The sequence below is a fragment of the Callithrix jacchus genome, chromosome 11 (genome assembly GCF_049354715.1).
Source record: "Callithrix jacchus isolate 240 chromosome 11, calJac240_pri, whole genome shotgun sequence".
Lineage (NCBI taxonomy): Eukaryota > Metazoa > Chordata > Mammalia > Primates > Cebidae > Callithrix > Callithrix jacchus.
Window position 1 is genome coordinate 122,948,100 of NC_133512.1, and position 26,982 is coordinate 122,975,081.

Sequence of the window (26,982 nt, forward strand, 5' to 3'; positions counted from 1 at the left end):
TTATTTTATATTAAATTTCTATATATGTTGTGTCTATTTTTAGATACTTTTCCCAGTCCTATTTCTCTTATCTGTTTGTCTATTCACGAGTCAGTACCACACTGATTTAATTATAGTTGCTTCATAGCATGTTTTAAATGTCTTTTAGGGCTGGTCCTCTCTCCTAGTCTTGTTTAATTTTTTTTTTTTTGGCTAATCTTGAAATTTTTTACATGAACTTTATAACAAATTTATTTAGCTCCACTAAAAAAATGTTTGCTGGTATATTTATTGAATTGTATATTTTATTGAATTTAATTTATACAGTAACTTAGGGAACTGACAACTTTATGGTATTGAGTCATCCTATCCAAGAACAAGGAATTTTCTTTTATGTGTTCAAATCTACTTCTGTGCCTTTTAAGAGAAATTCAGTCATATATACAAAACCATTTATGTGCAGATTAACCAATCAAATACACAAATTAAACTTATGCATATGTCCAATCCATACCGATTTCAGATATATTCTAAGACCCAGGGTGCAACAGAAATCCATGAATGGGCTTCAAGACCATAACGTATAGCATAAATTACATGTAAAATTTTATATGTGTGTGTAGTTTAAAATGAATTTTTATTTTGTACTGTTTTCTCTGAGAGGTCATTGAAATTTTTCTCCACATTCTTATCCAGATACAAACTTTCTGAAATATGAGACTCCCCAACAACAGCAATCCTACATTTACAAAGAAAGCACCAATACACATATTATTCTGTGTGCCTGTGTACCTTCCAGTCTGATGAATTAAGCAGCAAATAATTCTTCTCCACCCAGAATTGGGCCAAGCAAAATGACAGAAGGGGATATAAAAATGATCCTTTTACCCAAAAAATCTACCCACGATTTGGAACAAAAACCTAAAACTCTAAAATCAAATGAAGAACCATAAATGCCACCTACAATCTAGTTCAACACAGAATTCAAAAAGAAGAAATCAGCAGTTGTCAGAATACCCTGGTCTGCATAGATATGCCTTAAATGTAGCTTTCCAGTTTGCATGTTTCCCACTCTATGATAGTAAGATTATTAATTTTTGTTTGTTGGATTATAGTACCAAAAGTGTTTAGGTAATGTCCCCCCTCTTACCCCACAGCACAAATTCTTCCATATCACAAATTTAGCAACTTCATCCCCAAACTTTACCTCTATCTGAAAAATAAGAACACAAAGTCATTAAGTAAAGTCTTATCAGCCCAAAGGATCACCCAACAAGTGATAAAACCTAAAACATATTGCTTTAAATTAATTACCTAGATATGAAAACTTACCCGTATGAAACTTTTCTTAACTTAAAAAAAAAGCGAAAGCAAAAGTACACTGTGAGCGCCATCTCCTGGAGAGATCATGACAATCTGGGCCGTGTCCTCCCTCACCATTGCACATAGTATTTAGCTTTTATGCTTTATTTTATGTATTTGTTCATTTATTTATTATAATTTGCCCATAATAGAATTAAAGCAGCCTTCAAAATAAGCAAATTATAGAAAACACTACTTTTAAAACCATAAGAATCAGAGAAATATATACTGGAAAGGAAGGTATGGGACAGGGGCGGAAATTAAATACTGATACTCAGGGTTTCCACAGGGCAGCAAAAAAAGGGGGCTATACATTTAGTAAAGGATTTTGGGAGGGCTGAATAATTAGTTTATTTTGTTATACCTTAAGTTTGAGTTGTCTGTAAGACTTGTGAGAAACTGTCAAGTATGTACCTGAATGTACAGCCCTAAAACTCATGAAAGATGTGTTGGAGAGATACAGATTTGAAGCTGATCAGCATGTGGTCGCTGAAGTGCTGGGCCCCAACGGATTTCCCAGAGTGAGGAGGACACGAAGCCCAGCACAGAACCCTGAGGGAGCTTAATATTTAAGGAATGTTCAGTGTCTTTGTTAACAGCTATTGTGAACCCTTGCTTCTTGTCTTCTTAGTTTAAAATAATTTAAAGAAGAGACACACAGCAAAGGATGTGCAGCATAAAGAACTTTATTGCAAAGGAGAAAGCAGCTCTGAAAGCGAGGTGCAGAATAGACAGTACACTCTTCACAATGATTCAGAGCGAGCGACTGTAAGGGTGAGACAGCACTGACTGTTTACTGGGGAAACTCCCTGTATGGGAGTCTTACATGATTATTCATAAGGGTCTGGGAAGAGGTGTTACTAGAAAGCATGTTCTGGGTGCACATGTGTGGGAGCTGTACATGCTTGTTCATACATTGTATGTCTCATTAGCATCTTAAATCTCCACTTGGGTATGTTTTTTACTGTCATAATGTGCAGAGTCGATCTGAGGACCAGTAAAATCAAAATGTGCATGCTCTCTACAGAAAAATTCCCTGCCGAGGCGGGCGGATCACGAGGTCAAGAAACCAAAAACCAACCTGGCCAACATGGTGAAATGCCATCTCTACTAAAAATACAAAAATTAGCTGGGCATGGTGGCGTTTGCCTGTAATCCCAGCTACTCAGGAGGCTGAGGCAGGAGAACTGCTTGAACCTGGGAGGCTGAGGTTGCAGGAAGCCTAGATCACACCACTGCACTCCAGCCTGGTGCCTGGTGATGGAGCGAGACTCTAACTCAAAAAAAAAAAAAAATAGGAAAAAAGAAAAATTCCCTCCTGGATACAGCTTTGCTTGCATGAGCTTGGCTACAATACAAATACTGGTGCTTACTGTGTTCACATTGCTGTCACCATGGTTGTAGTGTCCCGAGTACATGGTTACTTTCTTACTACGCATCCTGCCTCAGTTCTTTACTAAGAAGAGATTTAGGGCCCATAATACAGGAGGCTGAAGAGCTAGGTTATTTATTATTTTTTTTGTTATTTTTACTATTTTGGAGTTGTTTCGTACTGAGTGGGGCATTGTCCCTGCCAAGTCTGGGCCCTAGAGTTGTTTTACTGTCTTGTTTAATGGGGTGTAAGCCATGTTGTTTGTGAGACTGCTGGGCAAGATTTGAGATGCTGTACTAGCGGTCAAAGGTTGGAAGCTTTGTAAAAGCATCATGTGGACTTGGAACTGTTGTGAGACAGTGATTAAAGGAAAGCTGTTAGCTTTCCTAACAACTTGTGTTAGTTGTAAATAAAGTTGTTAGCATTTCAAACACAGCTGGACCAAAATGTAAAGCTAAAAGTATGGTAATAATTGACACTATTAAAGGGAGCAGAGCAGAAAACAGATACTGTTTTTAAGTCTCTATGGAAGTCTTTAAAGATTTAATTTTGTCTGCTTGGATAATGATATTTTTAATATGTTTTCAGACCAAACTAGACTGATTAATGTAAAAACAGAATTTTATTTTTTAGACACAAGATATAAGGCTCTTTAGACTACAGTAGCCAGGGAGTCTAGTTGGTGAAATCGAGTGAGGCCCTTTGTAATTTGTCAAAGGACCACTGTGGTTTTTTGAGAGTTTATGCTGGATTTTTAAGGCTCCACCTCTCATGGCTGACCTTGTTAATTTTAGTAGAGAGGACAGTACTAAATCTAAGAGAATAAGGGGTTTTGTTCAGAGGTGGATCTTGTGACGTTGGTATATGGGGTAAGGGAGAGATGCATTAGCCTGTGTGAAAGTTAAATAAGGGAAAATTTAAGTGATGGAGCTTTGTCTGTTTCATTGTGCAGGAAATTGTAGATAGGTCAAAGATTTATAAATCCCCCCAAATTTTTTGTGATGGTGAAATTTGTGTTGTAAAAGTATTTTGCATTGAGGTGGTAAAAGTTATAGAAGTTTGGCAGTCAGCGGGCATATTAGAGGGTGGTAGACTTGGGTGATTTAAATATATTTTTAATACGGTTTCCCATTCAGGGTTTTAGCATAAGGTATACAGATGACCCAGTGACAAAGCTTTAGTTATATTGACTCTCTTGTGGAGTTTCTCTATGAAAGTAGTGAAACTGGCACGATTGTTGTAAAAGCAGAAGGAGAACTATTCTGGGTAAAAGGTAAGGTAAGAAAGCATTTTTTCTTTGACAGAGGGGAGTTATTACTAACAGTTAAAAGTGGAAGTTTGAACTGGCCATAGCCAGGTCCAAGGAAATCTCTTCGTATTGTTTGGCCAGATATTTTTATTTTATGGGCCAATGGGTTTGTTCCAGGAGGAATCTAGAAATGTTGGTTCAGTCTTCTTGAGGCACAGATCTGGCATGTTTTTAACTTTCAGTAGTAATGTAAAGTCAGCAAGGCTGGGTTAATTTTACTAAGCTAGTAGTATGGTTTATTATTTCTTTAGCAGATAAAGCCATTTTACTAAGAGTGCCTAATATGTAGTGAGTACATAAGAGAAAAATGAAACGTTACTTATCTTTTAAGGCAGTCTCCCCATGAGTTGTTTTCTTAATAGAAGCTTATGCTAAGGCAATATTAACTGTTAGATTTTTTTAGTTTTGGCTGTTTTCTAGACAGACACTTTAGATCCATCAGTGCTTTACAGGAATAATTTGAAGTCTGTGTTGTGGATTTCTGTGATGACTTAAAAGGAAAATTTTTTAATTTTTGGTAAGTGTGCTCAAGGCCCCATATTTCCAAGTTTTACTGCAGAAGTTGGTCAGCTATGAGGTGGAGTGAAAATCCTATTTTGGCGTTTGCTGTTAACATGAATGACAGTGTCATGGTTGGCAGACAGATCCAGGACAGAAAGTGAGGACTGATAGGCCAGCTCCTGTGTTGATATCTTTACCTGCCCTATTTAAGGCACCCCAGGCTCCACTGCTGTGATTGGAACTGATTGCTGCATGAGAGCCATTGTTTGCCTTGGGCTTCTTCAGTCTTTGGCCAGGGACAATAAGGAATTAAGAGTCATGTCTCATTAGCATCATAAATCTCCACTCCGGGTGTGGTTTTCACTATTACAATGAGAAAAGGCTCAGTCTTAGAACAGGTAAAGTCCAAACATGCCTGTGCCGTACAGAGAAATTCTCTGTTGGGGATAGCTCTGTTTGAATGAGCCTGACAACAATACAAATGCTGGGGCTTACTGGGCTGATGATGCAGTCACTATGACTGCTAAGTCCTGAGGACGGGCTTACTTCCTTGACTACCTATCCTGCTTCATCTCTTGTCTATTTGTATTGATAAAACAAAATACCTGAGAATGGGTAATTGTAAAAGAACAGGAATTTATTTCTCACAGTTCTGGAGGCTAAAAGTCCAAGATGAAGGCACCTTCGGGTTTGGTGTCTGGTGAAGGCCCTGTCTCTGCTTCCAAGATGGCACCTTATTGCTGCATCCTCTGGAGGGGACAAATGTTGTGTCCTCACATGGTATAAGGCAGAAAGGCAAAAAAAATTAACAAAAGAAAAAAAGAGCATAAACTAGTTCCCTCCAGGCCTTTAATAAAGCACTAATTCAATCATGAAGTCCTCCTTCCCAACGGCCTCACCTCTTAATACCACCACAATGTGGCTTAAGTTTCCACACTTGAATTTGGGGGACATTGAGGCCAATGCAGACAGTAAAAGGTAGCAGTGTAATGAGTGTTCCTTTAAAGCCAAACCACCTGGTTTAAATCTCACCTCCTTTACTTACTAGGGTGGCATTTAAGTTACTCTAAAAGATTGTTTTAAAACTTGTTTTGCATGTAACCTCATTATGTTAAACAGACTATTGGAATTTTTGTTACGTTTTGTTTTTAAATCTGTCCAGTGCTAATCCATGATCCCTAAACATGTTGGAAGTGCCTTATCCAGACACATAAAGTCCTATTATCTGACCCAGGAGGAGTCTAGATTAAAAGGGGTTCAAAATAATTGTGCCTTCTCATTATCATGTTGTTTCTAAAGATGAATGCCATCTGAGCTAACTGGCTCCCTGTTGTTCTCCACTTGCCTTCCAGGCTGCAAAATCCTGGGCCATGAAAGAAGCAGAAACATAAGCAATTCAGATGCCTCAACACTTTCCAACAGTCCTTCTTGGTCACCTTTTTTTTAGCTGTAATACCATTTCCTAATATTAGAGGAACATGCAAAGAATTACCATGATTTTCTGGCCACATCTTGTTTTCTTATAATTATTGAGACACCTTTCCTTTCCTGATTTAAAAAAAAAAAAATCTTTTTTGGTTGTAAATGTTGCTTCTTTCAGTAAAAACCCCATTTCAGTTTTTTTTCCCATTGTGAATCAGATGACCTTTTTCACTGAAACTGTTATGTTGTCTCATTGAATTTCAGGTCACTTGCAATTTCTTTTTTCTTAATTCTACAGAGAGGAAAAAGACTGAACTCCTAAGAACTCGCCCTACTCTCACTCACATTCCCTTGGTAGAGCTCAATTTCAGTGGAAAACCTCAAATATTATTTACATTCAGGGGTGTGACCAGAGGAAATAATTTCTATGGGGCCTGAACATTTGGCTAAATGGCTCTGTAATTCTTTATGACCAATGTCTTTTTCATTTTCTCTCTTAATGCTCTGTAAAATTTCTAACCAGGTTTAGATGATAAACTATAAATTTCCCTAATTTATTGGAATTTTCTATGCCTTAAATATTTTTGTCTATTAGAATATATGTCACCTCTTTCCATCTGTGCCAACAGCATAGCCAGCTGCTGCTATTTCTTCCTGTCTAGGAAACTATAGCATTTTTCTCTGGCATCTTCCATATGCTCACTTTACGTAGATTTCTATATTTACTTTGAATCACTTTTGATTCAATTCCCTACTTAAACAATACATCTCATCACTAAGGTGATGTGTGCTCTGAATTTTTTATTCCATTTAGGGGTAATTTTTAATGTGGAATCATGTTACATGAGCAGCCAGGGGATTGTACAGTCATGCACTGCATAATGATGTTTCTGTCAAGGGTGGATTGCATACACAATGGTGGTTTTATAAGATGATAATGAAGTTGAAAAATTCCTATCAACTCATGACATCATAGCCATTGCAACCCATTACTCACATGTTTGTGGTAATGCTAGCATAAACAAATACTGTGCTACCAGTCATATAAAGCATATCACACATAATTATGTATAGTACATAATACTTGACATAATAAATGACTGTGTTATGGGTTTCTGTGTTCTCTGTACTATACTTTTTATTGTTACTTTAGAGTGTACTCCTTCTACTTAGAAAAAAATAGTTAACTGTAAAGCAACCTCAGGCAGGTCCTTCAGGCGGTACTGCAGAATGCCTTGTTATCGTAGGTGATGACAGCTCCATGGATGTTACTGTCCCTGAAGATGTTCCAATAGGGAAAGACATGGGGGTGGAAGACAGTGATATTGATGACTCTGATGTGATGACTAAGACACAGACTCAATACATTAACCTAACCTACCTAGGCTAATTTATTGTGTCTGTGTCTTAGTTTTTAACAAAACCAGTTTTAAAGTAAAAGTAAAAAATTAAAAATAGAGAAAGCTTATAGAAAAATAAAGAAATAAAATATAAAGAAACATGAGTTTTTGTTTTAAACTAAGTATTACAAAAGAGCAAAAAGTTTAAAAAATTAAAAATCTTATCAAGTAAAAGTGTATAGTAAGCTAAGCTCAACTTGTTATTTAAAAATGTTCCTTATAAATTTAATGTAGCCTAAGTATACAGTTTATAAACTCTAGAGTAGTGCACAGTAATATCCTAGGCCTTCACATTCACTCACCACTCACTCACTGACTCACCCAGAGCAACTTCCACTCCTGCAATCTCAGTTTATCCCCTATAGAGGTGTACCATTATTTTATGATCTATACCACATTTTTACTGTGCCTTTTCTATATTTAGATATGTTTAGAGACACAAGTACTTACCATTGTGTTACAGTTACCTACAACACTCAGTATAGTAACATGCTATACAGGTCTGTAGTCCCATATAATAGGCTATCTCATATAGCTTAGGTGTGTAGTAGGCTACACCATCTAGGTCTAAGCACACTCAATGATGTTCACACTATGACTAAATCACCGAAGGACACGTTTCCCAGAATGCATCCCTGTCAGTAAGTAACACGTGACTACATATGAATTCTTAATGTTGGTAAAACCAAACTAACAGAAAGTACAAGCAATTTAATAACCATAGATAGAAAAAAGATAGTAAAGATACTATGTTAAGATCTCCTGTATAATATTGTGGCATTTGTTTTCTATCAACACTTTCAGTGAAAACAGGAGCTGTATTTTTTTTTTAAGTATAAAATAATGCATGGTAAAAACGAGTTAGGCTTTTTAAAAATATATATTGGGTAGACATTTTTAAATTATTGAAAATGTCAGTTTTAAAGATTTTTAGTGTGTTTCTGAAAATAATTATAAATTATGTATAATGCTGTCAAATCATTTCTCATCAATGAAAAGGTAGAGAGGCAAATGGGCACAGAAGTACTAGTTAACTTGAAAACATAAAATCAGAAGTTGAAAGTAAATTTGATCAATTTTCAGAAGACAACAATACATATTTTTCTCAGCTCTACCTAGGGACTCAAGAAATGTTCCCATTACACACAGAATTAGCTAATCTCAGAATCATAATGTTACTGGTACAACAGATGGTTTAAATGGTATGACTCCATTATTTCATAACTGAGGAAGTGAGGCCTTAACTGAAATCACAGATTATCCCAAACCACAAATTGATTAATGCAGAGCCCAAATCAAACCATAATTCCTGCCTCCCAGATAAGTTTCCTTCCTGCTATGCTAGTATACCACCAACTGCCAATTTCTAGCAGCTGAGTCTTCTCTGTCACAGGGGTTCATACCCTTCGTATAACTGTGACTAAGTAAAATCAGTCTTATACATTTCTGCTACCTTTCAGTTACTTCTCCAGGCCCTTGCCACCTAAACCCTTCCCTGCTGTGATCCTCCTTCCTAGGATCACTCCTTCCCCACTGAGCTCACCTTTACCTGATCTTCTCTTTGTCTGAAGTGGCAGCTCACAAATTTGATTCATTAATCAAGCTAATGTGCTCAGGAAAAAACTTAATAAAATTTCCCACCTGCATGTGGTTTTACCATGGCTTCCCTAGAGCAATCCCCAACCTATTTCATTTTAACCCCATGGATAGCAAACAGCATGTAGGATAATTTGGAAAAAAGAAAAAAAATGTTTACAAGGTCTGAAAATACCTTTTCAGTGAATTTAATGGTCAATAGGTATATTCTTATCACTTAAATCCTGTTGCCTGCTTTACTTAATAGAAAATATCTTCTGAAAAAGTAGCATTGATTTTAACCAACATATTAATATATAGGCATATTTGAGAAGATTAATGTGGCTTTCTAATCTTTCACTAATCATGTGTATTAGTCCATTTTCATGCTGCTGATAAAGACATCTTTGAGACTAGGAAGAAAGAGAGGTTTGTTTAATTGGACTTACAGTTCCACATGGCTGGAGAGGCCTAAGAATCACTGTAGGAGGGGAAAGGCACTTCTTACATGGTGGCAGCATGAGAAAAAATGAGGAAGAAGCAAAAGCAGAAACCTCTAATAAACAGATCAGATCTCATTAAACTTATTCACTATCATCAGAGTAGCACAGGAAAGACTGGACCTCCATGATTTAATTACTGCCCCACCCTCCCCACTCACCCTTCCCACAACACATGGAAATTCTGAGACATAAAATTCAAGTTGTGCTTCAGTGAAGACACAGCCAAACCATATCATCGTGTCTTGAACTCAGGTAGTACTAAAGATACAAATACTTATCATTGATACAACCAAGAATTTCAGAATTAGGAAATTCAGACCACATATTTTTGGAAGGCAGCAGCCGCTGAGTGGCAGAATTTGTTTTATAGGAGAACAGGTAGAAATACACTAAATATACAAATACTTATCATTGATACAACCAAGAATTTCAGAAATAGGAAATTCAAACCACATATATGTGGAAGGCAGCAGTAGCTGAGTGGCAGAATTTGTTTAATGGGAGAACAGGTAGAGTCTTTCTGAAGCCCTGAGACTTACACAGACATCATATATGCACTAAGTCTGCCTGAGTATTTCATAATCTATAAACATGAACAGAGACAAAACAAGGCTTTAAATAAATAGTTGTGAAGCTCTAATCATGTACAGTCCTTTGAAGGCTTTAGCTTTAACACTTAATGAAACTAACAAGACATACTAGCTTCTTTATCTTGTTCATGTTCCCAGTAATGTTTTTTGGGGCATAAATTGCGATAAAATGTATCCAAAGAGAAAAAAAAATGATACAGCAGCAAAGTCATCCAATAATGGAGAAACAAAGAAAGGACAGAATGTCAACAGGCATCTTAAAGTTTCCTTTGGCACATGTACAAAAAGTCATTGTTCCAGCCAGGAAACCATATGTCTATAATGTGGCAAAGTCGTTCTCCGGGCAGGAATCCAGGCCTCCAGCCTTCAGCTCTCTAATTTGGATTAATAATTCATTGTGTTATCTGAAAGGCTGTATAATACAACTAGTCAGCTGATCCATGAACAATTCATCCCAAGTCACATACACAGTTTTCAATGTTACCATGCAAAACAAGTCTCCACTTTAATCTGCCCATCATAAAATCCATTCACTCAAAGGGAATTGAGTAAAAAGATTCATGTACCAAAGATGATTCAGCTGTAAGTGCGGTGAGGGAGAAAGGCAAGGAAGAAAAGAAATGAAGGAGTTTAAAGTCAATGTGTGCTTAATTCCTGCCATGTGCCAAGCAGCGTGTGAGGACACACAATCCTCAGGACAATTCTGAGAGGCAGGTAATAGTAGTATTCCCATTGTAGAGATGAGGAGATTAAGAATTTAGCGCTTGGCATGGTGGCTCATGCCTGTAATCGCAGCACTTTGGGAGGCGGAAGGATCACTTGAGGTCAAGAGTTTGAGACCCACCTGGCCAACATGGCAAAACGCCATCTGTACTAAAAATACAAAAAAAAATATATATATATAGCTGGGTGTAGTGGTGCAAGTCTGTAATTTCAGCTACTCAGGGGGCTGAAGCACGAGAATTGCTTGAACCCAGAAGGGAGAGGTTGCATCGAACCAAGATTGCACCACTGTAGTCCAGCCTAAGTGACAAGTGACAGAGTGAGATTTCATCTCAAAAAAAAGATTTAGAAAAGCTAAGTTCATTATCCACATTCATTAATCTAGTTGAAAGGACTACAAATTCTTCAGGAAAATGATCAGCTAAAATGGTCAAAGAAACATACCTGGAACAAAAGAAAAAATAGTTCCAAACTCCATGACAACCATGAGCAGACATAAATACTGTACAAACTGAGTATACAAGCACTGAGAAAATTTTAAATGAAAATATCCAAATAGTGTTAATAAAAACGAGTAAGAACACTTTATGGAGATGAGGCTTGACATTGCTCCAAAGCTTCTAATATTTTAAATAATGTGTGGCTCTATATTTAAATGCTGACCTAATTACTGAGGCTGAGAAATACCAGATGAGTGTAAAACTTAAAAGTACTTGAGTTTTAGCAGGAAGAGCTCCGGGCTGGCCAGCATGAAAGGTTAAAGATAGAATCTCTCTATTTGCGAGCAGAGTGGAAGGAAGCAGAGAAGACAGCTTCTTCCTCTTCTAGTGGAAATCTATCTGGATGACTGATAGATCACATCTGTAACAAGGGGCATCTTTTACTTCTTTACCAGGCAAATAATTAAAATCCACACAACCAATGCAGATGTGTATCAGCATAGCCCACTTTAAAAGTTCACCAATACTGAGAGGGGTTTTACTCCTGCCAGTACTTTCTTGGCTCATTAGTATCTATTCCCCTTAGTTAAATAAACAATTTTAAAATTCTAGAATTACTGACCCACTTTTTTTTAAGAGCTGGCTAACATTAAGTTCACAAATGAGGCTCCTGAGACATGTAAAACACAAGTCATTTTTATTCTGACCTCTTAATGAAAACATTGCACTTCCAGTATCAAGAATTTTGATTTATTTATCTTGGTAGAAAAATGGTCTGGTGAATAGAGAAGAATCTTTTGCCAAAATGACATTTCATTTCTTTCCATTGACTATGGAAACATCACTGAGTGTCACTGAAAAAAAAAAATGCTTTGATTCTCTGGTCTCCGGTTTTCACATCTGTCATCTGAGGAGGCTAGAATCAATGATGTAGTTTTTTGTTCCCAGATGTAACATTTCCAGATAATCCATAGATGAAGAAAGGTAAGAACTAAAAAATATCCTTTGGATTTAGCAATTAAGCAGCCAGTGGTACCTTTGCAGGAAACAATTTCTATGAAGGAATTTGAGACAAGGGGTTAGAGTTAGGTGAATAAGGGAGGACCAAATTGAGATGAAATGCCTTAAAGGATGCATGGGAAATGAACAAGTGAAGAACTGGACACTTTCCTTTAAAATATCTTGGTCCTGAGGGGAAGGAGAAAATGAAGATGGGTGGAAGGGGGATAGAGGAGATGGGTCGCTTGCTTGCATTTAATGACAGGGGAAACTTAAGCACATTTACATGTTGATGGAACCTTCTAGAGCAGTGGTCCCCATCCTTTTTGGTACCAGGGACTGGTTTCATGGAAGACAATTTTTCTGTGGACATGGGATGGGGATAGGGGGAAGGATGATTTTAGTATGAAACTGTTTTGCCTCAGCTCATCAGGCATTAGTTAAATTCTCCTAAGGAGCATGTACCCTAGATCCCTTGCATGCACAGCTCACAATAGGGCTCAAACTTCTCTAAGAATCTAATGCCTGCTGATCTGACAGGAGGCAGAGCTCAGGAGGTAATGCTCAGTAATGCTCATGTACCTGTCACTAGCCTCCTGCTGTGTGGCCAGGTTCCTAACAGGCCACTGACCGGTATTGGTTCATGGCCTGGGGGCTGGGGACCCTTGTTCTAGAGAGAAACAAATAGAAAATATTTTTTTTAAAGTAAGGTTTTCGAAGAGATAGAAGTAGATGCACTTCATGGCATACATGCAAGGATTCACCTTGGAGAGAAGGAAATGATCAAACAGTTCAGAAAAATGGTTAACTCCCCTGAGTAGGAAGAGTTAGAAAGGTTGAAATAGTAACTCCACAGGAAAATAAAACTTAACAGAACTTCAAAAATCTCATCCCTGGCCAGGCACGATAGCTCATGCCTGTAATCCTAGCACTTTGGGAGGCCAAGGCAGGAGGATCACCTGAGGTCATGAGTTTAAGACCTGCCTGGCTAACATGGTGAAACCCCATCTCTACTAAAAATACAAAAATTAGCTGGGCATGATGGTGCAGAATGCCTATAATCCCAGCTACTCGGGAGACTGAGGCAGGACAATCGCTTGAACCCAGGAGGCAGAGGTTGCAGTGAGCGGAGATTATACCATTGCACTCCAGCCTGGGTGACAGAGTGAGATTCCATCTCAAAAAAAAACAAAACAACTCATCCCTTTTTCATTATGAGGTTGACTCAGCACATTCAGGCATCAAGCAACAGGATCTGAATATCTATGTCACATCTGAATGGATGCATAGAGTTAGGTGGAATTAAAATATGTTTAAATCTGTATTTAATGCCAGATCCCTTTGTTTACACTTTCTCTTAATGTACTCATGAATAACAAGGTCAGAGATAGGTCCTTAAATTGGTTATTAACTCTCTTTCTTCTCTATTAAAATATCCTCCTTTTTAGATTTTATGTCATTTGAAGAAACTACAGAGTATTCTTCAGGGGGAAGAACATTGGATAAATAATTCAAATACGAGGGTACTTTAAGATGCCATTTATGGTCTGCCAGGCTTTACAAATCAGAATAACAGCCTAGCCCTCAATTTTCTCATCTATAAGATGAGGGGGGTGAACTTAGAGAATTGTATAAAGACCTTTTCAGATTTAAGAATTCTCTGACTCTAAATTTAAAAACATTTTCCAAAGAGTGAGCAATCTGCTTTTAACCAGGAAAATAAATAAATGAAATATTTTCCTTCAATTTTCACCTTCAAATTAGTGCTTAATTTTTTTTAAGTTGAAATTTCTTTTTTGAATAGCACTAATATTTCACATAAATTTTTTTCTATTAATGTTTAATTTTCTGTCTGAAGTGCTGCTAGTCAAATGCCATTAGCACTTTGTTCCTTTATATGCTTAATACATCAAGGCTACAGTGTTTTCTTCTATTAAAATGGAAGAGTTTAATTCACGACTCTCAAAACCAGTCTAAGTCCTCAGAAAACCAGAAGTACTAATAAATTTATCAGGATCTAAATTTAGTCACAATCAAAAGTACTGATTTCTAAAATGGCTCAAGATATAGACAATCAGAATCTGATAAATTATGCTTTACATTATTTTTAATTCAAATGGGGATTCATTTGTTTTTTCATCTACATGGGAAATAATACATACCTCCATGATTTTCTTAGATAAGATTCTTTAGTACCAAAAAAAAAAAAAAAAACCAGCATTCAATCAAATTAGTCCAAGTAAAAAAAAAATAGGGATGGTTAAAAGGCTACAATAGAATCTCATCGAAATAAACAACAAGATTCTCAACCAAAAACAAAGTAAAAGAAGCTCAGAGAAGCAGACCTGCCCTGATATCTGTGGTGTGTGGCACAAAACTACAACAGAAATGGACATCCTATATGACCAAATATTTCAAAATGGTAAGGCTCGAGATACCAAATTGTTAAATAAAATATATTCTGTCCTCCTAATTGACAAACTTGATGATAACATTTTAAAAATGTAAACCTATGGTTTATTATGATTGAAAGTTGGCAAAATATCACAGATGAATGAATTTAATTATTATTGTACATATCTGGGTATTTGGCTGATAGGCTATTTATGTCTGGAAGACTAATGAAATAGACATATGTAAGCATAAATAATACATTTATTTCACAAAATTTATTCCTGTTTTTATTTTAGCAAAATTACTGATATGTAATTATAGTAAAAATGTTCATTTAATTTGTGTTTTATCAACAGTAATGCTAAATTAAACAACATCTCTTAAGTTGCTGTAGTTATTAAATAATATATTTGTATGTTTCAGTTTGGAGAAACTTTATCCTTATGAGGCAGTGGCCATAGGACATGTCAATAACTCAAAAATGAAGCAAGATCCTTTGAGCTGGAGCTGCAAAGAAAAAAATGAAGCAATCTGGGCGCAGTGGCTCATGCCTCTAATCCCAGCACTTTGGGAGGCCGAGGTGGGTGGATCACTTGAGGTCAGGAGTATGAGATCAGCCTGGCCAACATGGTAAAATACTATCTCTACTAAAAATACAAAAATTAGCCAGGCGTGGTGGAGTGTGCCTGTAATCCCAGCTACTCGGGAGGCTGAGGTACAAGAATTGCTTGAACCTAGGAGGCAGAAGTTGGAGTGAGCTGAGATCGTGCCACTGTACTCCAGCCTGGGTGACAGAGCAAGACCCATATCAAAAAAAAAAATGAAACAAGAATTTTAAATGTCATAATTTAACATTTAATGGAATTGCATACAGAAACTGTCATCCTACAGAGAATATCAAAAAACATATTTATTTTATAAATATCAATCCTTAAAATTGATATTCCTATATTCATTTTCTCTGAAAGCAATATGTAGGATCTCTCAGTTACGTAAAGAATATGTAGCATGCATGTTGCAACTCACATTTTACAAATTTATAAATAATATGAATTGTTTAATATTGCAAAATGATCCTTTTGCACCATGCACAGTGGTTGCAAATACTATGCCAATTTGTGAATACCACTGAAATCACAAATTGGAGTGTTAAAGAGAAATAAGAAAATATACATTCTGCACTATTGAAAATCACAGTTTATCATGCAAGAATTGATTGAGCTTGATCAAAAGAAAACATTTCACTAGAAAGTTAGTTCTCTTTCACCTAAACCAAAAGCCTGTACTTAAGTAAATTCACCCTGCACTCAAGCAATGCCGATCTCTAACATCAAAACGGCACAACTTCAACTGGACCTGTTGCCTTTATTTCATGAACATAGGGCAAGAGACTTGAAGAAGCATTTTCCTTAGGACTGAATCATGTTAGTCATAAGGGTGGATATTGAGAGTTCAGGGTCTTGCTGTGCCAGAATGGAATATTGGCTTCCCAATGACAAAGGCACCCTTGTGTTCCTTATCTTTAGTAAATTGATTTTCACATGTGAGGTGGTGATGCATGTTTGTGATTTTCCTGTGTGATTTGTGATATATAGATAGATAGATAGATAGATAGATAGATAGATAGATAGATAGATAGATATTCACATACATGTGTGTGTATGTATGTGTATGTTTTTGTGTGTGTGCGCACATGCACATGCTTTAAAGGTCTCAGGGGAGAAATCGCCTAATTTTCCTGGATCTAAAAGTGATCTTGCACACAAGAATTGGGACATACAGAAGAATACTACTCTATTTCCCAATAAGTCACACCATCTTAGTGTTGCTTCTCTGTATATTTGCTCTATTTTCTTGCTTCTTTCTACAAATTGTCTTTCTTGTTTCTGATTTCTCTAATGCCCCCAAAAATTTCAGTTAGCTTGTTGCTTTGCCATGCAGTGGCTCTGACCTTACTCCACTAAATCATTCAATTTAAGTGCCTATCCTCATTGCAAAGGGCTTGATCTCCCAGGCTTCTTACTCCAAATTCCTAGGGGAAAAAAATCCAGTTGGCCCAGGTTGTCTCAGATGTTTACCTCTGGTTCAGCTGGACCCAAGAAAAGCAAAATATCTAGTACAATGTCAGATTTACACATTAATCTTTTTTTAAACTGGAGTGGATGACCTGTTAACCATTGAAATCTTCTTAGTACCTAGGAAAAATACTATCCAAAAGCCAAATATTTCATTTTGTGTCTTATTCTTTGAAAAGGAAATGTTTTAATATCAAGCAAATAAGATTAAAAACTTTTAAACAATTAATTTAACTACTGAAAATAACAGAGGTTAAGGTGGTGATTTTGTTGTTCTGATTTTTATATTTTCAGTGGAGAATATTAAATAAAGAAAGAAATGAATGAATGAGGAATTCCTTCTGTATGCTGTCAGATGTGTTCCACAACCTAACACAAAGAGTGAGGCCTATGACTTTTAACAAGAACTGTGAGTCTCCAGATAACGTCATTTACTCTCATCTTTTTCCCAGAAAAAGACCAGCTGTTTTTCCTACATTCATATTTATTATCTCTTCCTAGACTACTATTCCCAATAATTATTATCTCATTGTAGCGCCCATTCATTCTCAAACTCCTGGTCTGTGGTCAACCATGAGTTTCTCAGAGGCTGTGTTAGTTCATTGTCACACTGCTATGAAGAACTACTTTAGACTGGGTAATTTATAAAGAAAAGAGTTTTAACTGACTCACGGTACCACATGGCTGGGTAGGCCTCAAGAAACTTACAATCATGGCAGAAAGTGAAAAGGAACAAGTCATGTCTTACATGGTATCAAGAGAGAGCAAGTGAAGCTGGAATTGCCACTTTTGAACCATCAGATTTTGTGAGAACTCACGCACTATTATAAGAACAGCATGGGGGCAACTGCCCCCATGATCCAATCATCTCCCACCAGGTCCCTCCCTCAACATGTAGGGAATACAATTCGAGATGAAATCTGGGTGGGGAAACAGAACCAAGTCATCCCTGACATCTTGGTGGCTACCTTGGGTACTTATTCTCTCATCTCTTAGTTATTTCCTTTAAAATAGGTATCCAAATCTAAAAATAATTATCTTATTTATCCAGTTATTTAGTTTGTCTTCTCCACTCTAATGAAAACTCTACATCCCAATATCCAGCTATGATCTTAATATCCACATATAATTTTTTCATATAATAGGTCCTAATTATTATTTGCCCAATGCATGAATTATCTAGGAAATAAGAAGGCTAGCACTTTGGAAGGCTAAAGGAGGCAAGTCACTTGAGGCCAGGAGTTTGAGACAAGCCTGGGCAACATAACAAAAGACCTTGTCTCTACAAAAAATTTAAAAAAGAAAATTAGACAGGTTTGTTGGCACACACCTATAGTCCCAGCTACTCAGGAAACTAATGTGAGAGGATCTCTTGAACCCAGGATGTAGAGGTTATAGTAAGCCAGGATTGCACCACCTCACTCCATCAAGCCTGGACAACAGAGCAAGACCCTGTCTAAGAAACAAAGACTGAATGACTGTAATAGATCATAATACTAAAACCAAAGTTACAAGATATTCATAGTAGCAGACAATCAAAATTGTAAAATTGTAATTTTTATTTGCAGTGTCATTGTAGGGACAAAAATGATACCAAGTGAAATGTGATATTTCATTGAAATAGGTCACCGAGTAAGAAGTTAAGATCTAATGTTGTGTAATCAAGAGGTTATATTTCACAAGAAGTTCATTAAGCATAGACCAATATCATGCAACTTACATTATGTAATATATGTTTGAATTGTCTATGGATTCTGCTTACAAACTTATCATACATTGAATACTAATTCCTGAGTAGAATGATAATGGTCAATGCAAGGCCATAATATGAAAATTAAAAACACGGATCTTTAAACGAATTAAAAAAAAATAAGTAACTTTATTGATAAGGTTAAGTCAACTATTTCTGAATTATAGGAAAATTGAATAGATATGGCAATTAGCAGGTCAAAAGGAGTGAAAAGCTTTATAGCTCAAATTTTATGTTGTTCTACCAAAAGAGGTGATCTAATTTGCATTTATGCCAAGGAGAGAATTGCAAATAATTAGCAATTGGTTGACTGAAACAAAAAGATGGTTTCCTGATTGATATTTTTATTACTTCTTATTATACTGATTTCCTTAAGAGTCATCTTTAAAATTACAAGTGATGCTTGTAATTCCCTGCTAAAATGAGTTCTAAAAGTCTGTTTAAATGCAACTTTTAAAATTGTAAGTCATTGAATTGTGGGACTGTCATATTTGTTGTTGTATCTCCAAACCTTGTAATGTCTAGCACATTTTAGGCAATTAATGTTTGCTGAATTGAATAGAAAGTAACTACGAAAATAAACAGATATAAAACAATATTTTTCCTGCAATACTACAAAGAACTTCAGTCTAAGTCTGAATAATTTTGCCGAGTCAGTAAAACAAAATCCTCCAATCAGTGGTTCAATATCATGTAAGCAAAACAACTAGTTGAATTCTCTATAATTTTCAATCAGTTCTCTGGACACAGTCTGCAACAGAAATTCAGTTCTTTCATTTCATTGCTTTATTAAAATTCCATAAACATTATACAAGCCAAAAAAAGCAAATGCTTTTTGTCTGAATAACTGGCTAATGGAATATTCAGTAGAAAATAGATTATATTTTGAAGATACCGTGGGCATTATGAAAAAGTCTAAAAACCCACATTTCATGAGGTTTGGGAGAACAGAGGGCAATTTGAAAATATCTATCAAAATTACTAATATACTTTCTCTTTGACCTAGAAATTCCTTATCTTGGAATATAGAAATATTTGCACATGCATGAAATGGGATATGTGCAAAAACTTTATTTAGCATAACTTAACACAGTATGAGAAACAACCTAAATATTTATCAAAAAAGCAACTAAATAAATTACAGTGCATCTGTATAACGGAATATCTCACAGCCATTAAAAAATAAGTAATGTGCAGAAAAATTAAGGAGTAATTAAGATGTAAAATATGTGTTTCATTTACAAAAAAAAGAGAAGAAAAAGGATAACTATGTGTGAGTGTTTATTTATATATGCATAAAGTATCTCTGGCAATACACAGAGGAAACCATATCTTGCCTTTCTACCTAGAGAAAACTGAGCGGGATAGATGTGGGAGGAAGACTTTTCTCTATATTCTCTTTTCTAGTTTTGAATTGTGAGAATGTGACTATATTGCTAAACAAAATAAATAAATTCATTTTGAAACACAGAAAAATAGAATCTTTGTGAGAAATATCTTATTTCTATAGTCTAAATTACAATAATTTCCCCACAACCATTTTTCTCATTTGATTCACCAACTTGCCATCACATTGTCAACTTCTTAAAAATAAAACCCTAGGATAAAAGATGGCGGGAGGAGAGAATATGAAATAGACATACAGACAAGAAGAAAGAAAAGGAAAAAGAAAATGAGGTGAAGAAAGAGTAAGAGAAAGGATAGGATAAGGAGGAAGCAAAGGGAGAGTGAGAAGGGGAAGAAAAGAAGAAGAAGGGGTGGGAGGGAAAAGAGAGGAAGAAATAATACAGCGCAGATAGCTTTATACAAAGACAGAGAAATTCCTCCTGATGTTTCCAGGCAGGATTTTGACAATAGTACCCTCAATATTCATTTTTTTTTTTTTTTTTTCTTCTGAGACGGAGTTTCGCTCATTACCCAGGCTGGAGTGCAATGGCACGATCTCGGCTCACCGCAACCTCCGCCCCCTGGGTTCAGGCAATTCTCTTGCCTCAGCCTCCTGAGTAGCTGGGATTACAGGCACACGCCACCGTGCCCAGCTAATTTTTTGTAGTTTTTCGTAGAGACGGGGTTTCACCATATTGACCAGGATGGTCTCGATCTGCCGACCTCGTGATCCACCCGCCTCGGCCTCCCAAAGTGCTGGGACAACAGGCTTGAGCCACCGCACCCGGCCCAATATTCATTTCTTGTTAATGTCTCAACAGCTCACGCCTTTCTCCTGAAACCCTTGTGCTGTTTTTCTTTACAAAGTTTCACAATGTATCCACGACATAGATATCCATGACTTAAAGGACTTATCCTGAAGTCTGAAAAACAGTTGGTCAGAAAATAAAGTCAAAAACACGAGCTATCTATCCTGTCTCACTCTGTCCACCCTCTACACATTCACCCATAAAATCATGCTTGATTTAAGGGTTCAGATTAAACACCTAGTAAAACAAAAATTATTTGTTTAATTGTCAGCTGATTGGTTGTTTGGTTGGTGTCTTTTCTTTTCTTTTTACTTGTTTGACATTAATTTTTTTAAAAAATTATTAATACTTAATAAATATACATATTTTGGGGGCATGTGTGCTAATGTAATACAATCTTACAATATATAAATATCAGATTAATGTAATTGGGATACTCATCACCTTAAATTTTTATCTTTATGTTAGAAACATTTGAATTAGTATCTTTTAGCTATTTTGAAATATACAATAGATTATTGTAAACTATAGTCACCCTACTTATCTACCAAAACAAGGACAGGTTGATTTGTGGGTAGAAATATACAGCATAAAAGAAGAAATAAGACCTAGTGTTTGGTTAGTTTCTATTTCAGAAATACAGTAATTTGGTAGTTTTGAGTATTGAACTGGGCACCAGTTCTGGTTCTGACACAAACATCTGTTGAGCGGTACTAAGCACTAGCTATCCTGCCAGGCCCTAGTTACACAAATGAATAAAGCAGCTTATCCTCTAAAAAGACAGAGAAATTGGTATATAACTAAAGGTAACATAATGTGATAAGCACCACTGGCAGTACCACATGCTATAGAGAGCTGAGTATTCAGTATTGTCTTGCATTTCTCCATGGTCCCGAGGATGAATGTTGTTATAAACTCAATTTTAATTATATATACTGATTAGTGGTAGAGTGGGGAGGATGGTAAAGTAATATGTTACTTCTTAAAAAGCAGTTTCCTTGTTTTCTCTCTTTCTGGAGAATGTATTGCTTTTTAACTGAAACTTAGCTGAATCATCAGACTCTTTAATGCCTTTTAACAGAGCAGATTCTCCACATATCTACAACTGTTCTCCAGTTCAACCTCACCAACTACCCAAGGAAACGTGTTTGGACTTGATGTTGAAACACCACTTCTGGAATGCCATAGTACGGAATGACCTGACATTTCACATCAAATAAACAGCAGCTGAAAACAGCCCTTTAAAAATGGGGCCATGGGAACCAGAATTATCCTGTGTTTTCTCATACCCTCAGCAGATTTACAGCCTCCATTCACCAGTGTTCAATCCAGAAAGACCTGTTCTGAGAGCAAACTATATCAAGATAGGTATTTATATAGTCATTTATCATATAATATGCCTAATTTAATATTATCTTTCCCAAAACCTGTATTATGAAAACATTTTGTGGAAGAATGAGGTGTTCCATATGAATGAATTTTGCCAAAATATAAAGCTTACCACTTTAAACACCAACAACTTTTGAAAACATATATACAATTTTTAATGGACTTCTTTCTAAAAGAAATTACTTCTCACATTTATTAAACAGTAGTTAGTGGATACTATTTAAATTTTCTTGCTGATTCAGAGTCTTCATTAAGGATAAAGAACATATGTAGATTAGATCTGCCCATCACTTATCTGCTGTTTTTGCCTACCTTCTAGTTTTTTGTTCCAAATTTGTTATTCATAGACAAAATAGTTTTGTATACTCATGTAACCAAAGACACATACACACACATTAAAGCAGAAGTCAATTCCACAATTATCATTGTGGAATCAGTAATTGTTAAGGGCATGGACTTGGTGCAGAGATTTTTATGACAATTGTTTAGAGTACTCAGGAGCCTTTCCCATATAATCCCCAATCCAGGCTGTGTTCCAAAAGGTTTAGGTTACTGGCAAGGTGTTACTATAATTTTATATTAAATTTAAAAGCCTCTGCTCGTCAAACTTTTTGGCATATCTACAAAATGAAATAAAACTCAAAGTAAATGGTTCTCCTTTCTGATTCTGGGGAGACTGTCTTCCCTACATAACAATCAAGGATGCCTTAAATTAAAACATCACTTTAGGTACTGAAAGTTAAACTGTAATTCTTCTGTTTCCAGAGTGTATAAAAAATATGTTACATTATAACAGAGCGACAATATTTGGTATCTATTCAACAAGATTTAAATCTAGGAATTATAAACAAAACCTAATTTATTCTATCTCTAGGTTCAAAGGCAAAAGATAATTTCTAGATTATCATCTTCAAGGACATTTCTGATTGAAGCTGATTTTAAAATCATATTTGAATAATCTGATTTTGAATATATTTGAATAATCCGATTTATAGATAAATATAGTAAGCATAAACTTCAGTAATCACTTCCGGGTTTTCTAATATTAATCCATGCCAGAATCAGGAGTATGACTTGTTTATTTATACCCTGTTCCTAATTTAATTACTTTATGCTCCTAATTTATTTACCCAAAGCACATTCCTAATTTATTTACACTATTTCTAGCACAATACAATAATAATATTTAATAAACATTTAAACAGTCATCTGAAACAAATATTTAAACCCTTAACTGATCATCTCCATTATAATTTTATCTAAATTCTCATGAAGCAATAGTGGCTTTGAAATACACACAATCCAAGGCCAAATAATTGAATATTCTACCTCTCAGAATTCTGAACACCATCATATTATTTTGTTTCATATTTTTATAGATAATTAGGTTAGATCTAAAAAGATGCTCTTGGAGATAGATTAAACCTTGTCTTACTGTAGAGAGTGGCCATAAATTCTCATTTGTACAGGACAATCACTGTTTATACCAGTTATTATAGTGTAATTTTAATAGTGCCCCCACTTCTCTCAAAATGACCAGATTTAAGTAATAAATTATATGGTCATTGTATTAGGTTAATTTGGAGACAGCACAAGAAATTGGAATGGTTTTGATGTTTCAACCTAAACTCAAGCAATTTTGATGCTTACAAGGAGAGAGTAGAGGGGTCAGAAAAGAGTGGAAAAGGAGCAGAAAGATAGGTGCAGAATATTTGGCCTCTGCTCACAAAAAGCAAAAGCCAAGTGCGGATTAGGTTGGAAAGACTATCACTCAGCTTGACTCTTCTTGCCCACTTCTAATCAGGTAGTTGGTGAAACATGGCCTATTTTTCAAGACTCAAAATTGGGACACATATTTGTGAGAACTGGAGCAATAAATTCTTGAAGTTATACTCCACATTCATTTTTGTCAGCACCATTTTCCTTTTAATATATCTTATTCCAAATATGAACACTGATAGATTATTACCTAGTTTCAGCTAAGGCTACTTAATAGCTTTGATAACCTCTGTACCTTTTACTGACAATTTTTAATAATAATCACTACAATACTACTTCTGCTGCTGCTGCCAATGCTGCTGCTGCTGATGATGATGATGATGATGGAAAAATGAATAGACAATGCCTTCTAGTGATTCAATATGGCGGACAGCCAAACTCACGTTTGAGAAAAATACTAAAAAGAACAACAGAGACTTGTGATTTAACTATGCCATCCATCAGTTGGATGAACTTGAACAAACCAAAGTTATTTAGAAACGATCTGTAAAACTTTATTTGTAAAATAGGAGGATGGACTTCTGGGAGTAGATCCAGCTCAATCTAGAAACTTCTTGAAGCTTTTTTTTTTTTTTTTTTAAATATATACCAGCAAAAAAAATATTTATTCTGAGATCCTGAGCAAGATTAGCAGTCAGACTCCTTCACATCCAGCATATCACCTCCAAAATTTGCTCCTAGGTTTTGCTAAAGGCCCCTCCATTATATAGAAAATCGCACTGAATTTGCAATTATTCTCCACCCAGGAGCTGCTTGGTTTATTTTTACTCCAACCATTCCTTTCTTTCCCCTTCACTGAAATTCCGAAGTGAGACCAAATTCTCTGCTGTATATCATTCTACTAAAGCATAAGGTAGTTAGTAAGTGCAATACTTTCTCTTCAGCCTCATTCCTGACCTTTGATTGGTCACTATCTCCAATTTAGATTTTAGTTTTCTGAGGTAGAAATCGCACCTACACCTGGATATTCAGCAACACTGTGCCTGTTCTAAAAATGTAGCTTCATTTCATTGGTATTCTATATACATGCCCACATTTTAACTCTTCACAGTATTATGCAAATTATGTTAGTTGAACTAATTATTTTTTTAATTTAGGTTAAAATAACACATAACATAAATTTACCCTTTTAACCATTGTAAAGTATGTAATTCATTTTTGTTAAGAATATTCACATTGTTGAATGACAGATCTCCAAAACTTTCTCATCTTGCAAAACTGAAATCCTATGCTTATTAAACAACTCCCCATTTTTCCCTCCTCCAAGGCCCTGGTAACCACCATTCTACTTTCTGTTTCTATGAATTTGCCTACTTTATATACCTCACATACATAGGTATTGTTAATAAAATCCAAACTAAATTTTTATTGTTTATATAGTCTTAAAAATTACAATGATTGTGACAGCCCTTTAATCATTTCAAAATGCCTTCCTATATCCTAAGCCCCTCTCTATTCAGTGTCTCCTTTGCTGTCACCCTGCTTCTCACACTTCCCACTCTTCTATCACTTTCAATCCTGGCCTCTAAAACCCTGTTTCATTGTAAACAAGCTCTGTATAGCTCCTTGCCTTAACTGAAATTTGACTTCCTTTGGAGGATCCCTCTCTCTCTGCAGTCCACTAATGGAGACTATTTGTTCTCTCATAATTCACGTGACCCAAGGTCATGGTGGTGGGGTGCAGGAAGAGGTATATTAGTTAACAGTCTTTTGGTTGATAATACAGCTCCTATTATAATAGAACTCAAATCTAGCTTAAGAAAAAAAAATGTTTAAAAGTTACTTATGAACTTTCATAACTGGAGAGAAGAAAGATGAGGATTCTCAAAGACATAAACAAATATCATAAATATGCCTCCAACTTTCATATATCATCTTCACTTGTTTCTGCTTGAATTATTTTCTCAAGATTTCTTTTTTCAGTGTTCTAGACAGAGGACAGTATAGCTGCTGTAAACCTCAGAATCCCATCATCTTTATCCTCCTCTTGAAGAGTGCATCTACAATGCAAAAGGCCTCCGGTTGAAATAGGTTGGGTCGCAAAACTATTCTTCAGTCCAATCACATCCTATGGGGAATATTGTACTATTGGCCCAGTCTACAATATGATCAACACTCCACTGACATGATGAACTACACACCAAAATGAATTATTCCTCCAAGACAACATACAGTTCAGATCTCCAAAGGAAGACAAAATATCCACTATATCGACTATATCTCTAGAATATCTGTTAGAAGAGAAGTGGCATTTTCCTAGCATGTCAGTTTTAAATAATGTCCTTTCTGCACTCCTCCAATAAACACAAAAAAACTTCTCCTCATGGAGGCATGCTATCCAGCTCCTATTTCTGCCGTATACTGCCATTGGTCAAGACTTAACTTGGATGGCTCTGGCACCAGTAACTTACAATATTCCAGTATCGTATTGTACAACCTTCCTGTCCATTTGTATGATTTATGCAATAGCTAAAAGTCCTAGATTCACAGTTCCTTAATATCCTAAAATCTAGTGATTTTAATTTTCCATTTTCTGAATTTTTATCAACCACAGAACTCTTTCATTCCAAAACTGTAGAATTCTAATACTATAGTCTCTGGCTTCAACCTCTAAATTCCCACCAAAATGGACAGCCAATAGAAGTATCAAACTCCATATGCCCAGAAGTTAACTCATCTCTCCCAAAACAAGGTTTTATAAATTGCTTTACTTCTTGTACTGTATTTCTGCCTTGCTGAGTAAGATCATCATTTGTAATGCTGAGGAAAGGAACTCCACAATTACATCTGACCCCTCTCTCATGCCACAAAATCACAACAGGACCTAGACTATGGCTTCTACCTCATTAGCAGCTCTTTGATCCCTCCCTTTTTTTCGTTCCATCCCTCATGGCATAATCTTAGTTCAGGCTCTAATCAGTTTTCTATGAGATTTCTATAACAGTCTTCACTCTTATCTCCTTTCAACCTACTTTCTGTGGTGTTTTTAGAATGAACTTCCTGAAACACACCTGGAGTATCGCTTAAAGAAGTAAACTGAAAAATATGTGGTCATATCCTCTCTCCCAATATTGCAGGAAATTGACAGCAAGTGACTTATTTTTTAAAGAATGAACCTATGCTGACATGGGTAACAGGAAAGATGATATAAGCCAATGGTTTCTGGATAAGAAAGAAATCAATTTGCCTTTCCAGGATCCCTAAGAGCTCAAAAAAGGAATTGTC

The 26,982-nt window shown here is 35.9% G+C and overlaps 1 protein-coding gene across 12 annotated transcripts in view; it reads right to left on the bottom strand.

Moving 5' to 3' along the window:
* The window catches only part of LOC144578460 (uncharacterized), a 389,210-nt gene that overhangs the window by 332,879 nt on the left and 29,349 nt on the right, over nt 1-26,982 (bottom strand). For all 12 annotated transcript variants that reach the window (XR_013524293.1, XR_013524292.1, XR_013524291.1 and 9 more), the window contains exons 5-6: nt 5,172-5,295; nt 1,130-1,192 (exon numbers count right to left, since the gene is read on the bottom strand). Coding sequence is in view for 4 of the 12 variants with exons in the window: in XM_078343868.1 (XP_078199994.1) it covers nt 1,130-1,192; nt 5,172-5,295 (187 nt within the window). In the remaining 8 variants the exon portion in view is untranslated. The remainder of the gene's footprint in view (nt 1-1,129; nt 1,193-5,171; nt 5,296-26,982) is intronic.